Source organism: Pongo abelii, chromosome 6, assembly GCF_028885655.2.
Source record: "Pongo abelii isolate AG06213 chromosome 6, NHGRI_mPonAbe1-v2.0_pri, whole genome shotgun sequence".
Lineage (NCBI taxonomy): Eukaryota > Metazoa > Chordata > Mammalia > Primates > Hominidae > Pongo > Pongo abelii.
The window spans coordinates 77,478,814-77,492,689 of record NC_071991.2 but is presented as its reverse complement, the minus strand read 5'-3'; the positions used below and the strand labels follow the sequence as shown (position 1 = coordinate 77,492,689).

General features: G+C 38.1%; 1 protein-coding gene across 2 annotated transcripts in view; it reads left to right on the top strand.

The window, feature by feature from the left end:
- The window catches only part of UMAD1 (UBAP1-MVB12-associated (UMA) domain containing 1), a 301,427-nt gene extending 290,168 nt beyond the window's left edge, over positions 1 to 11,259 (top strand). The window contains exon 7 of one of the 2 annotated variants that reach the window (XR_008527076.2): positions 10,978 to 11,259. Coding sequence is in view for 1 of the 2 variants with exons in the window: in XM_054559453.2 (XP_054415428.1) it covers positions 10,978 to 11,235 (258 nt within the window). In the remaining variant the exon portion in view is untranslated. The remainder of the gene's footprint in view (positions 1 to 10,977) is intronic. The other variant, XM_054559453.2, reaches the window with a different exon arrangement.
- Positions 11,260 to 13,876: the final 2,617 nt, after the last annotated feature.

The following is a 13,876-nucleotide window of genomic DNA, read 5'->3' as shown; positions in this document are numbered from 1 at the left end:
ACTGCTTTTGTGCTACAAGTGCATAGTTTAATAGTTGTGATAGAGACCTATGGCCCACAAAACAAAAATGTTTACTCTCTGGCTCTTTATAAAAAAAAGTTTGCCAATCTCTGGATTAAGCTAAAATATTACATGCCCTGGCCCATTTAATTTCCCCCAGGAAACCCAAATAAGTACATATGTATATAAATGCATGCATAAGCACATAAACCAAATAAAAGAATTTGTTTCCCAAGGCAAAAGTGCGATGGAAATTCTGTCTAGTCAGTTTACCAATTTATCAACAAAAAAGAGAAAAAGACTTTGCTCTTCTGTTGATAATACACTTATAGCTGTTGTTGACAATAGAAATTAGCCCATTGTAGTCACCACTACATACCCAGTACCTGGTGCTGAGCCTGACGCATGGTAGGTGTCCAATACATATTGTTTGAATCAAGGAAGGAAAGGTACCGGGTGCTGTACTACAGGATTGCTTGGAGCAAGAAGCAGAGGATCTTTCCTAGGTTTGGGTAGATAGCAGAGAATTCCCAAGGTAAATGAGCTTATCTGGAGCTATCCCAGCGAGGTTTGTGGAACCTGGAATAAATCACATTCCTTTAGAATTAATTTGAGAGGTGAAGGGGGGAATGGGTTGGGCAGATGAGGCCAAAGCTCATGTCAAGAGTAAGCTCAATATGGAAACAAAGTCACAAAGAGGCAGTGTGTAGTTTGGCTGCAGGAAAGGGCCATCCCTGCAGCTCTTTATTTGTTGTGGTGAAACAGCAAATAGAGATGAGCCAAATTTATGTATAGTCTAAGCCAACTTATCCCTCAGGAGTGGGACCAGGAGTTGGTCTGTTAAAAAGTAGGTTAAAGCAATAAGTCAAAAAATGCGATTTTCCACAAACATTTTAACTGAAAAAAAAAAAAAAAAAAAAAGGATATGTCATCAGTTTTCCAATCCTTTGATATGGGGGCAAGGCCTTTTCTTTTCTTTCTTTTTTTTTTTTTTTTTTTAAATTGAGACAGGGACAGGGTCTCGCTCTGTCAACCAGGATGGAGTGCAATGGTGTGATCATAGTTCTCTGCAGCCTTGACCTCCAGGACTCAAGCGACCCTCCCACTTAGCCCCCCAAGTAGCTGGGACTACAGACACATGCCACCACATCTGACTAATTTTTAAAATTTTTTGTAGAGATGAGGCTCATTATATTGCCCAGACTGGCCTCGAACTCCTGGGATTAAGTGATTCTCTTGCTTCAGCCTCGCAAAGTGCTGGAATTACGGGCCTGAGTTACCAGGCCTGGCCAGCAAGGCCTTTTCTTTGAGCACAGGACATCACAGAACATCACTCTTGAATAAAGCACAACTCCTATATATTAACTAAGATTTAAAGTATGGATTTCTTTAAAGGAGAGTGAGAGCTTATAGAGAAATGGGAAGAGATCTGAGCACAGTATCCTTCTAGATTTTTTTCCACAATCTTTTGCAGCTGTATTACTCACACTTTGTGTTGCTTTCAACTTGTTTTCATAGAAACAGCTCTTTTGCCTTCACATTTTATTGATTTATATAATATTTAAGGAAATCACATCATTATTATAATAAAATACAACTATCATGAACAGATTTAGGAAATAACAACTGCTTCTCAGGGAGCACATAATTCCTATCAGAGAGTAGCCTACTAATTTTGTTCTGTGTTGGGGAGCATTATGATACAAAGGGAATAGAGACTCACTGATTCTGGTGAGTCCAGGAAGGCGAAGCAGGTTAAGACTGTTTTCGGCAAGGGTGGTACAAGCACGTTACAGGCAACAGATGGTGCTCCTTGAGTCACTGACAAGCTGCCAGAACAGCTAGGTCCCCTGAATATTGACCTGGGGCAGCTGTACCAAGTCATCCCACTCTAAGGACCTTGAAGTATTGTGTGTTGGAAAGCACGTATTAAGCACTTGCTGTAGCTGCTTCTGGAATACAGTATGTGGAATACTAGCTGAATCCTCCTAACAATGCAACTTTGAGAGAATTACAACTGATGAGAAACCAGCCTTACTTATCCCATAGCAGATTTAGCTTTGGAAAGTATACTTAAAATTCTCCAACTGCTAGATCTAGACAGAGACAGTAAAATCTCAGTAAACATATTCTGGCAGCTTGTTACATGGTGACTAACAAAGAACACCCAAAATAGTGGGCAGAAATCACTGAACAATATAAAAATCAGAGTAGTGGTTAATGTATTACCATGAACTGAGACTGGGGAACCCTCTGTTCTCCATCAAATGCCTACCCAGCTTTCTAACTTATTTTATGCTAAATTTGGGCTGATAAAAATGATTCTATTCTCTACTACCAATATTTTGGAAAATTATTTCCAATAATATGGAAATGAGAGAAATAAGATTGCCCTGTAAAATCAACACTAGCATTGATGAAAAATAGATATTCAGCATCTTAAGAAACAGAATATTTCCAATATAAGAACATTTATAATGTTAAATATTCTATATTGAGATATTTAATGGTAGAAGTTGAAGAAGACTAAAAAGTTCAGATACCTTCTTTGACAGATGTGGATATTAAGACCCAGAAAGGTTACATGATTTAGTCAAGGATCCATAGCCAGTTATGAGCTAACCCAGTTACAACCCAAGTCTCTCAGGTCCTAGTCTAATGTTTTCTCATTATAACACCCTCCTTCTACATGAAATCTTCTGATAAGTTGGCATCCTTAGTGACCTGGCTACCGTAGCTGAGTCATAAATTACCCCATAACTCAATGATGTAACACAACCATTTAGTATGCTCACTGAGTCTGTGCATTACAGATTTCACACAGGGCACTGTAGCGCTGGCTTGGCCCTGGTCTTCGCTCCAAGGCTGAGGGCTGGGATTATTTGAAGGCTCATTCACATGTCTGCTAGTTGACCCATCTTGGAAGTCACACAGCATGACTTCCACTCTATTCCTCTTTTGTTGAGGCAATCATAAAGGTCCACCCTAGTACAAGGGGATAGATGCCACTTGTTGATGGGAAGTAGCAAGATCCTTGAAGAGCATGTGAGACCAGAAATATTGCTGAGACTACTTTTGGAAATTACAATTTGCTACAATTAGGAATTAAAGGAATTCTTTGCAAGAAGAAAACTAGAGGGAGAAAAGAGGCAGAAGAACAATAACAAATCATACCTGCAGGCTGAGTTTATCTACTCCCATTTCTCTCCCTCTGGGGAACTTTGCAATCTGTGCTTACTGCAAATTGAATAGGAATAAAGCATTTTAACTCAACATTATTGAAGCTTTTATTTCATTTAACTGTCTAGTTTGGTGTGTTGGAAAGTATGTTTATAGGATATATCCCTAGCATAAAAGCCTTCACAATGAGGAAAAAGGGAGAAATTATTTTAATTGAAGAAATTATTTCTTTAAATAGCTTATATACTAGACTATAAAGAAAACATCAATAAATCTCTTAAAACACGAAGTGCACAGACATATTCTCTGACCACAGAATAATAAAACTACAAATAAAACTACAAATCAGAACAAAACATTTCGACAAAAATTTCCCACCCACTTGAAAATAAAAAAATACACTTCTCCATATCTCTTGGGCATAAAGAGGGAAATATGATTGCAGTTACAGAATATATAGAAAATAAGAATGAAGACACTACAAAAGTCATGGGATGTGACACAAGTTAGATTTAAGTGGCATGTAAACCAGTGAGGAATGAATAAATGACAACACCAGCAGCAGCAATGGCTGACACTTCATGTGTTGGACACTTGGAGCTTTACACGTATAAATCCGGTTACTCCACACAACAACCTATAGGTAGACACTATTATGTTCATTCTCATTTTCCTCTGAGGAGGAAATTGATGTACAGAAGGAAAGAGTGATTGGAGCAACATTGTGCAACTAGCCCCTATCATGTGCCAAGCAGTGTCCAGGCACTAAGGTTGCAAAGATGACCCAGGCAGGCAAAGTCCATGCTCTTTGACAGCTCCCCATTACTGCTGGGCAGGGTGAGAATTCCGCTTCCCACTGGGCCTCCATTGTTACCTTCCTGGCAGGGAGGTGTAGAAGTGCCTCATAACTGCTCTACTTGAGGCCTCCACTGATACTGGGGTGAAGAGGGGGCCTCATTTCCACTGGGTCATGGTGAAAACCCTGAAGCTCCACCAGACCTCCTCTAATGGCACCCCAGTTGGGGGTGGGAGTGGAAGTCCAAACTCCCTATGTGGTCTCTACTGGTAATGGGGAGGAGGATGGTGGAGGAAAGTGCGTGTCATTACTGCCTGGTGCTCCCTACTCAGCATTCTTTCACAGCACCTTGGACAGCATGTTGGGAGGGCCTCAGTGTAGCCTGGCAGAGGGTTACAGTCTAGGCTTCCTAGTAGGACTTGTTTAGCATAGATGGGAATAGGGCCACAGTTTTTTTTTTGTTTTTTGTTTTTTTGTCATTTTAGGAGTGGTTATTGTCTAAAAGTTTTCTGTTTTACTAGGCTGACCCTTTCCTGGTTCTTTGGCTTGACAAATCTTGCTTTTGTTGAGGCTTTTTTTTTTTGGTTTGTGCCTGTTGGTGTTTGTGGCTTACCAGCTTATTCAGCTCAAAGCCTGGGATATATGAGGCAAACAAACAAAAAGCACAGAGAACTATTACTGTGTTGTTCCTCAGGTTCCAAATCCCCCATCTGGTCTGCCTTCTTCTCTCCACCTTTCAATGTTTTAATATTTCTTTTGTATGTAATGCCAAGAGGTTTTCATTTGATTTAGCTGGAGGAATAGGAGAAAGTATGTCTATTACATCTTCCCAGAAGCAGAAGTCTCCTGTTTTGTTTTAAGAAAAAAAAAAAAAAATCTGAGAGCATATGCTCATTCTCAGACCAAAAAGACAAACAGAATGACAGGGAGTTACATATAATGATAGGTAGAGGGGAAAAGTGAGATCCATGCACTCAAGCGCTTTTTACTTGGGCATTTGTCACTTTTTTGACAGTTCATCAGTTACAAGAAGAAAAGCTAAGAATATACAGTACTACAGATTCAAGGAGTTTAGTGGATTTGGTGGTGGGTGAATGAGAAAGCTCTCCACTGTTGGATTCTATTGTCCCCAGTAGAATAGAAGGGAATCCTCCAACTGAGAAAGGAGTGGCTCAGGGAAGGCTAGGGATTTGCAGAGAGGAAGGTATGAATCAGTTGCTTTGAAAGGTGGTAGAATGAACTGACTAGAGCAATATAGTAGGATTGCTGAGCATACTGAAGCCACATACATTTTGAAGAAAATCAGTCAGCATAGTTGCTTGTTACCTTCCAGAACTAGGTACAGAGTAGGTGGGTAGATTTAGGTTTAATCAGTAGTTGTTGCCAGATTAAATATCTGAGGAAAGGAATAAGGACATGGAAGGTGTGTGTAAGGGAGTGATTATGATGATGGAACACAGGATCAGTACCACAGCATGGCACAATTGCAGAAGGCACATTGTATTTTGCAACACAGTTACCCTGCATAGATTCTAATCTGGATAAAAATGAATTTGAGGCTAGGCGTGGTGGCTCAGGTTTGTAATCCCAGCACTTTGGGAGGTGGGAGAATCACTTGTGCTCAGAAGTTCGAGACCAGCTTGGGAAACATAGTGAGACCTCATCTCTACAAAAAATAAAAAACTTAGCCAGGTGTGGTGGTACACATCTATAGTCTCAGCTACTCATGAGGCTACAGGCAGGAGGATCACTAGAGCCCAGGAAGTTGAGGCTGCAGTGAGCTGTAACTGTGCCACTGCACTCCAACCTGGGTGACAGAGCAAGACCCTGTCTCAAATAATAATAATAATAATAATAATAATTTTAAGATGAATTTGAGAAGGTGGACAGTGAACATGAACATATGAGGATGAATGGGTTGGCAGTCCTAATGGGGTTGAATAACTCTTAACATAGAACTCATAAATTAAAGGAACTCAAGGACAGGAGACGTTGGCCATAGGGTAGATATTTGAAATTTAGGAGGTGAAACAGATTTTAGAAATGAAAAGCTCTAGGGTATGAGAATGGGTAGCTGAAGTGGGGTGGATGGAAGACTGCTGGAAAACTAGATACACTTACCAACCCTCCTATTGAGAATAATTAAAAACAATGAATAAAATATAGAAATATGTTTTAAAATGCATCAATGAACTGGTAATAAAGTAAGGCCAAAATAATTCAAAGCAAGGCCCTAGCAAGATGACAGAGGCTCTAATGCTGGCTTCTGTACTGAGCAGTTTTGACAGATCCAGGGGATCTTGAGCTCCAGTTTTCACGGCCTTGTGAGATGTGGACAATAGGTCACAAAGCCTACGTCCAGCCCAAAGAAGGTAGTCTAAAAGACAACATCCTACATAAAGCTCAAAAGGGTATACCAGAAACAAAATTGCCCCCACAGCAGACAACAAGAAAATTTGCTTATCTTAAAACTTGGCACTGGGTAAAGGAGAAGGAAAATCTCCCCGAAAGTTTATAAGTACAAGCCAACCCTTATGTGTGAGTTTTGCTGCCTGAGTTTTACTACCTGGGTGGTCTGGAAAAACTTCAAGCTGAGAATTTAGTTTAAAGTGGCCCTCCTTCAGTAGTACCCGTGGGCATCTGGCAGAAACAAATGCAAATCCTCTTTAAATGAACTCCCTTCAATCTAGGCTTCAAAGAATTCCCATAGAAATATGAATCCACAGTCAAGAAACAAAAGCACCGTGAATGATACCCAATACAAATAATAAGCTTCTGAATATCACCCACAAAAAACTTTAGTCAGGTACTAGAAAGATGATACAAAATTTATATACAATTTGTAAGGATTAGATAGGCAGAAAAGTTACATAGTCATCATTCGCAGATGATGATTTTTTTGCATAGAAAATACAAAAGAATCTGCATACAAATTAGAATTAAGCCTTTTTAGCAAAATTGCTACTTATAAGGTTAATAATTTAAAATGAATTTCTTTATAGCCGCAAATAAAAACAGGTAACATTTACAATACTATAAACATATTAAGTACCTAGGGATAAATTTAACAAAATATATATAAGATCTGTACACAAAAAAAATCATAAAATTATTGACAGAAATTAAAGCATGTTTAAATAAGTAGAAAGAAATACTATGTTTATGGATAGGAAGATTCAATATTGTAAAGTTTTCACTTTTGTTGTAATTGGCCCATATATTTAATTCAATTACACTCAAATCCCAACAAGGTGGGGTTTTTTGTTTTGTTTTGTTTTTCTTTTCGAGGTTTTTTTTTGTTTTTTTTTGTTTGTTTGTTTTTTTAAGGAGGAAGGGTTAAAGAGTGGATAGTGGAACTTGGCAGGTTGCTTGTCAAATGTATCAGAGCTGGCTGATCAGAGCTGAAAATCAGCTGGGAAAGCATAGACTTTAAATACATGATGCTGAAACAACTGGTTATTCCTACAGGAAAACTCAATTTGAACCCCTATCTCACACCACATGCCAAAAAACCTATTCTAGATGGATTAAAGACTTAACTTTAGGTAGAGCTTTAAAACTTTTGAAGGATAATATAAGAGAATTCCCTTTTCAATTAAAGGAAGGGAAGGGTTTCTGAAGCTATATTGAAAAGCACAGATAGTAAAGGAAATTATTAAAGTCAACCACATTAAAGTTAAGAACTTCTGTACATCAAGAGATACCTGAAGAGAGAAAAAGATGAGCCACAAACTGGGAGAGGGGATTTGCTATACCTTTGTGACAAAGAATTAGCATCCAGACTACATAAAATCTGTAAGCCCGTAAAAAAAATACAGCCTAATTTATTTTAAATGGGAAAAGGATTTAAATGGGCACTTCACTGAAGAGAGAACACAAATGCTGAAAAAACATATGAAAATATGCCCAACTTCATTTGTAATCAGGGAAATGCAAATTAAAACCACAATGGCATATTATTTCAATCCTATTAGTTTGACAAAAGTTTTAAAATGTCAAATAACAAGATTGAGAAAAGATGTGGAACCACTGAGTTCTTATACACTGTTAGTGAGACTGTAAATTATTTCAACCATTTTGGAAGAAAATTTGCCATTATCTAAAAGGTTGAAAATGTGCATGCCTTTGATCCAGTAATTTCGCTTTTGATATTTGGCCAAGAGAAATTCTTATACACATGTACTGTGATACAGGTACAAGGATGTTCATAGTAGCATTACTTGTAATAGCAAAATCTATTCATTAACAGGAGAATAGATTTAAAATATGGTATATTCATATAATTGAATACTATATAACAGTAAAAATGGATACATTGTAGCTATGTGCAACAACATGGATGCATCTCAGGAATACATTGAGTGGAAAAAGCAAGTCACAGAAAGATCTATGCAGTAAAGTTTCAATTTATATAGTTCGAAACCATGCAAAATCACATATTATATATGTTCAGGCATATGTGCGTATGGAGACAAAAGTGACTCCATCTTGGATGCTAATCAACCGTGTTGACTTCTGATTAGCCCCAGTCCCATGAATGCCTCCTGATTTCTGTTTTAGTTACTGTCCTTAGTGTACAAACATGTACTCCTACTTTTAGATCAAAGCAACCTTGATGTTATCGCACAAATTATAGGCTGTGACACACATAGCAGTCTCACCTGTTCTGGAGGGTTGCCTTTCATTGTCTTGCTGGAGCACGTATACCTTTTCCCTGTGGTATAAAGCCGTGGTTCTGAGGATTAACAATGCGGAGATCTGCTTGTCTTGTGGCCACCCAAGACCACGCTTCTGTTTGTAAGTTCTCTCAACAAATCAGCCAATACTGACAAGCTGGATTTATTTGCCTCCTTCTTTGGTTTCTTGGCTCCTTTGGCATTTGGGGGCCACTTGGCATATATGGCCCTTTCATGGAAAAATATGCATGTGGTAAAATACAAACAAAATAAAGGGAATGATGAGTAAAGAAGGATGAGATTGGAGAGGGACACATAGAGGATTAGATGTGGTGTTTCTTAGGATAGTGGCTACATAAGTGACCACTGTATTGTTTTTAAAAACACTTAAACATTCATTTTATAAATATTTTTGTATATATTTAATATTTAATAAAAATAAAATTCCAAAGATCTTTCGAGTTGAGTAGATAAGAGAGGTTTATCACAGCATTATTTCATGCTGGAAATTGGGAAACAGCAAAGGTCACATAAGAGACTGGTTAAATAAATTAAGGTACGTCTATACAATGTAAGAGCATGCAGCAACGACGGATGATGTGTTAGAAATGTACGTACTGATAGGAAAGATATTCCTGGTAGAGCAGGTGAAAGAATAAGGTTACAGAACAACATTGTATCTTATTTGTATAAGGAACATATAAAAATACACATAGATAAGAGTATAAAAAGTGGCGCCTATAATCCCAGCGTCGGGAGGCCAAGGTGGGAGGATTGCTTGAGGCTGGGAGGTCAAGGCTGCAGTTAACTATGATTGTGCCACTGCACTGCAGCCTGGGCAACAGACCGAGACTCTGTCTCAGGAAAAAAAAAGTGTTCAGTAGGTACAACAAAAAGTTAACAATGTTGGGATCTGGAGGTTGATGTTAGGATTTATTTAATTTATTTTCTTAATTTCTCCTAGTTTTCCACCAAAGACATTATTACTGTTATATCAAAACCATGTCAGAGAAAGAATAACAAAGAATGTCTAAGAAAAATCAGACAGAAGAATGTAAATATAAAATATTTGGAAATGACCTTTACAAAATATGCTTCTTATTCTCTTCTTAGAGCTAAAAAAAGACTTGAAGATAAGTAGATGTGTGTGTGTCTGTGCGTGTGTGTGTGTGTGTGTGTGTGTGTGTGAAGTTTCTGGCTAAATATAATAAAGTTAAACTCTTCCCAATTTAATTTGTAGGATTAAAACAATCCCAAACAAAATTCCAGTGGATTTTTTTAATTGATAAAATGGCTCTAAGGTTCATCTGGAAGAATAAATGGGACTATTAATAATATAATTCTGAAAATTAAGAAATAAGAAGTTAGACTTGCTCAAAAGGATATTGAAATGTATGAAAGTGACAGCCCTTTCCACAATGATAGTTAAATAGGAAGCTCTTAAACATCGAATAGAAAGTGCTTAGGCATCTCTTTGTACTTTTAAAAACGGTATGTGATGAAGTAATTGTAACACATAAAGTGATGAATTATTTAGTAAATGATGTTGGAATAATGGCTAAAGAAGGATAAATTTTCACCTTAAACTGTATTCTGAAATAAATTCTAGATAAGTTAAAGAAATATAAAAAATTAAAAGCATTATAAACTACAAGGGAACACAGAAAATATGTAACAGATTCAGGATGTCGTTTAAGTCACTAAATCCAATGACTGTAGCACCAGTTGATAGTCTTGACTACAAACCCTTTTTTTATTCCCTTTGCTTCCTTTGGCTTTCATAACACTTCCCTAATTTTTCTCTTACCACTTTGGCCACTACTTCTCCAGTGACTGTGCAGGATTATCCTCCTCTGGAGACCATTATATGTTTGAGTTTCTCTGGGCCCATTCCTTCTCTACGCTGTCTCCCAAGGATTCTCATCATACCTATGGCTGTAGTTACCACCTCCTGTCAGGTGACTCTCAAACTCCAGCCTAACCATTTCCAGCTTTTCAGTATTAGTCAGGATCCATGCAGGAAATGTATGGCACATTCAAAATGGGTAATTAAGGAGACTTTAGTTAAGAGATCATTTACAAAGGGTTTAGGGAAGGCAACAAAGGATAATGGTACAGTATCTCAGGGAATATTACTGCTTTAGGCCTAAACAAGGAAGGAGGTGGAAATGATTACTGAATGAGAGTGAGAGAGAGGAGGAGGTGGCAAAGGAGTGGTAGAAGTAGGAGAAGGTGGGGAAGAGGGGCAGGAGAAGGAAGGGGAAGAGAGAATGCAGTATGGAGATAATATGGAATAAATAATCAGCCTCCACACTCTTCCTTCAGTCTTCTGCTTCTACCTCCCATTGGCTGAACCTAACTAGAAGACAGAAAACATGGGAACCAGGTGCTGAGGATACATGGGCTGCTGATTCATTTCATACAGGTCAGTCTCTCTGGATACAGCAGAATAGAGAAGGGTGGAGGGTGGCTCTATGTGGGAAAGCAGAAGATATCCACCTAGCATTCACCTCCTACCTGGCTTCTTCTCCAGGACATCCCAAGAGCATTTCAAACTCAACGGGTCCAAAATTGAGCTCATGAACTGCCCACTGCATACACTCTCCTCTCAAAAAATAAACTAACAAAAATCCAAACTGGTTCTTTGTCAGTGTTTTCTTTCTTTTTTGTTAACAAGTTTATTTTCTTGCATTTCTTATTTTAAAAATTTTACTGTATATATTTAAGGTATACAACATGATGTTTCGATATACATATAGAAAGTAAAAAGGTTACTATAGTCAAGCAAATTAACATCCATTATCTCACATAATTACTTGTTTTTTGTGTGTGGCACCTAAAATCTACTCTTTTACGGAAAATCTCAAGTACAGTACAATATTATTTCATGGAGCCCTCCTGTTGTACATTAGATCTTCTAATGTTATCTTATGTCATCAAATGCTATCAATGTCAGGTCTGAATTCTCATTACCATGGAATGGATTAAACTGGGGCAAGAGTAGGAGCAAACAGATCAATGAGGAGGCTGTTCCATTAGTGCAGGCAGAAATGATGATAGAATGGACTAAAGCAGTGTGATAAATATGAAGAGAAATGGACAGATTAAAGTGGATAGATTAAAGAGATATGTAGAAAGCAAAAGTGATAGGATTTGGGGGTTTGATAGAATTGGATGTTGGGGGTAAAGGTAATATGGTTGTCAAAGATGACACCATAGATTTTAGGAAGGAGGCAGAACTCTTTAACATGGACTTATTAACCCTGCATAGTCAGCTTCTCCCAGCTCCATCCCCCAACCCCTCAACCTTTCCAGCTTCATCTTATACCAAGCCCCTCTCAGGATCTGGTGACATTTACTTTCTTTCACCCCTCATATTTCCTGTGCTTGTTCCTGGGCAGGACCTTTGCACCTGTGGTTCCCACTACCTGTAATGCCCTTACCCAGCTACCTAACTCCTTTTCATCATTCATAGTTCAATCACCATTTCCACAGGGAAGCTTCCCCTGGTTTCCTTAGTTAGGCCTAATTTTCCTATTAGAGCTCTCATATATTGTGTACCTTCTCTTTGTAGGATCTATCCACTGGCAGCTCACACTCATTTGTGTGGCTTTTCAGTTTAATGTTTGCCTTACCCTCAATCCCCCCACTAGGATATAAACTAGGATGTAAGACAGGGACTGTATCTTTTTTGGCTCACTTGTATATTATAGCCTGGAACCCTCTGGTTGCTACACACACACACACAGACACAGACACACACACACACACTTATTAGTGAATGAATAACAGTAAAAGCAATGGAATATATCACAAAGAAAAACACTGGTATATTTAATTACATTAAGACTATATTCTTCTCTGCATTAAATAAGACTACATAACAAATAATGAACAAGTGATAAACTTGGAGACATAATCATAATATACAGACAAAAAAGATTACACCCTCAATAGAGTTCTTACCACATCAACAATAAAAATACTGATAATGCCTAATAGGAATTGGCAAAAACAAAATAAAAAACTCCAAAAAATCCCATAAAGAAAAAGGGTTCTGACAGCTTCTCACTGTAAAAATTGGAAGCCCAAATCAAACTAACCTAAACACTAAGGAAACAATATATTTTTGCATGTAACCAGAAAGTCAGGTTAACTTCTCTGAGGTTCACAAGATAACACCCAGCAGCACGTGGGGACAATACACTTTCCTGTTCACATTCATCAGAGAAGTGGAATCTCTCTCTCTCTCTCTCTTTTTTTTTTCCTTGGCTCACTGCAACCTCTACCTCCTGGGTTCAAGCAATTCTCCTGCCTCAGCCTCTCGAGTAGCTGGAACTACAGGCACCTGCAACCACACTCGGCTAATTTTTGTGTTTTTGGTAGAGGCAGGCTGGTCTCAAACTCCTGACCTCAAATGATCCACCCACCTCAGCCTCCCAAAGTGCTGGGATTACAGGTGTGAGCCACCACACCAGGCCGTAGAATCTCTTTTCTAGCAACAAAATACAAGTGCTTCTTCTCAGCCTTATTGACTCAGATTAGGACCAACCTGGATTAAATCTCCTGTCACAGGAATGCTACGTTTTGATTTTGAACCTTTCACTAGCCAAAGAGATTGGATTACTATGCTTGGTTCAATAGTAATCGGGACTCATTCCCAGAGCTGAGGTCAATTCCAGAAACTACATTGTTGTTGAGGAGTGAAACACAATGTCCACTGTAATTGGCCATAACCATAGGAAAGAAATGGTCAACTTTAGGAGTGAGGGAGATAGAAGAAAATAAAGACAGCTGTGAGGCATCATTTTTCAACTCAAATTTAAAGCTGGCTTTTAAAATTACACCACTCACTGGAAGTGGATTATAAATTGATTTAACTTTTCTTGAGGGCAATTTGGCAATATATGAAGCACCTTTAAAACATTTATGACAAATTTTGGAAAGTATACATATGTGTAGAAATAAGGAAACACAAAAATGTTCATGCGGCTGCCACTAAGTGGTAAGTTTATAGATGATTTTTATTTTCCTTTTAATATTTTCCATAGTTTTTAAAAACAGGCCTAATTACATTTATTTAAACACAAAGAACGTGAAGTGACCTGTTATTTCAGAACATGGACAAATTCCAGTCAAGAATATCCTCTAGAAGCTTGAGAGGTGGGAAAAGTAGTTTGGGGGATTTATTTGCTCTCTCAAGGTGATGAAAAGAAAAATATCT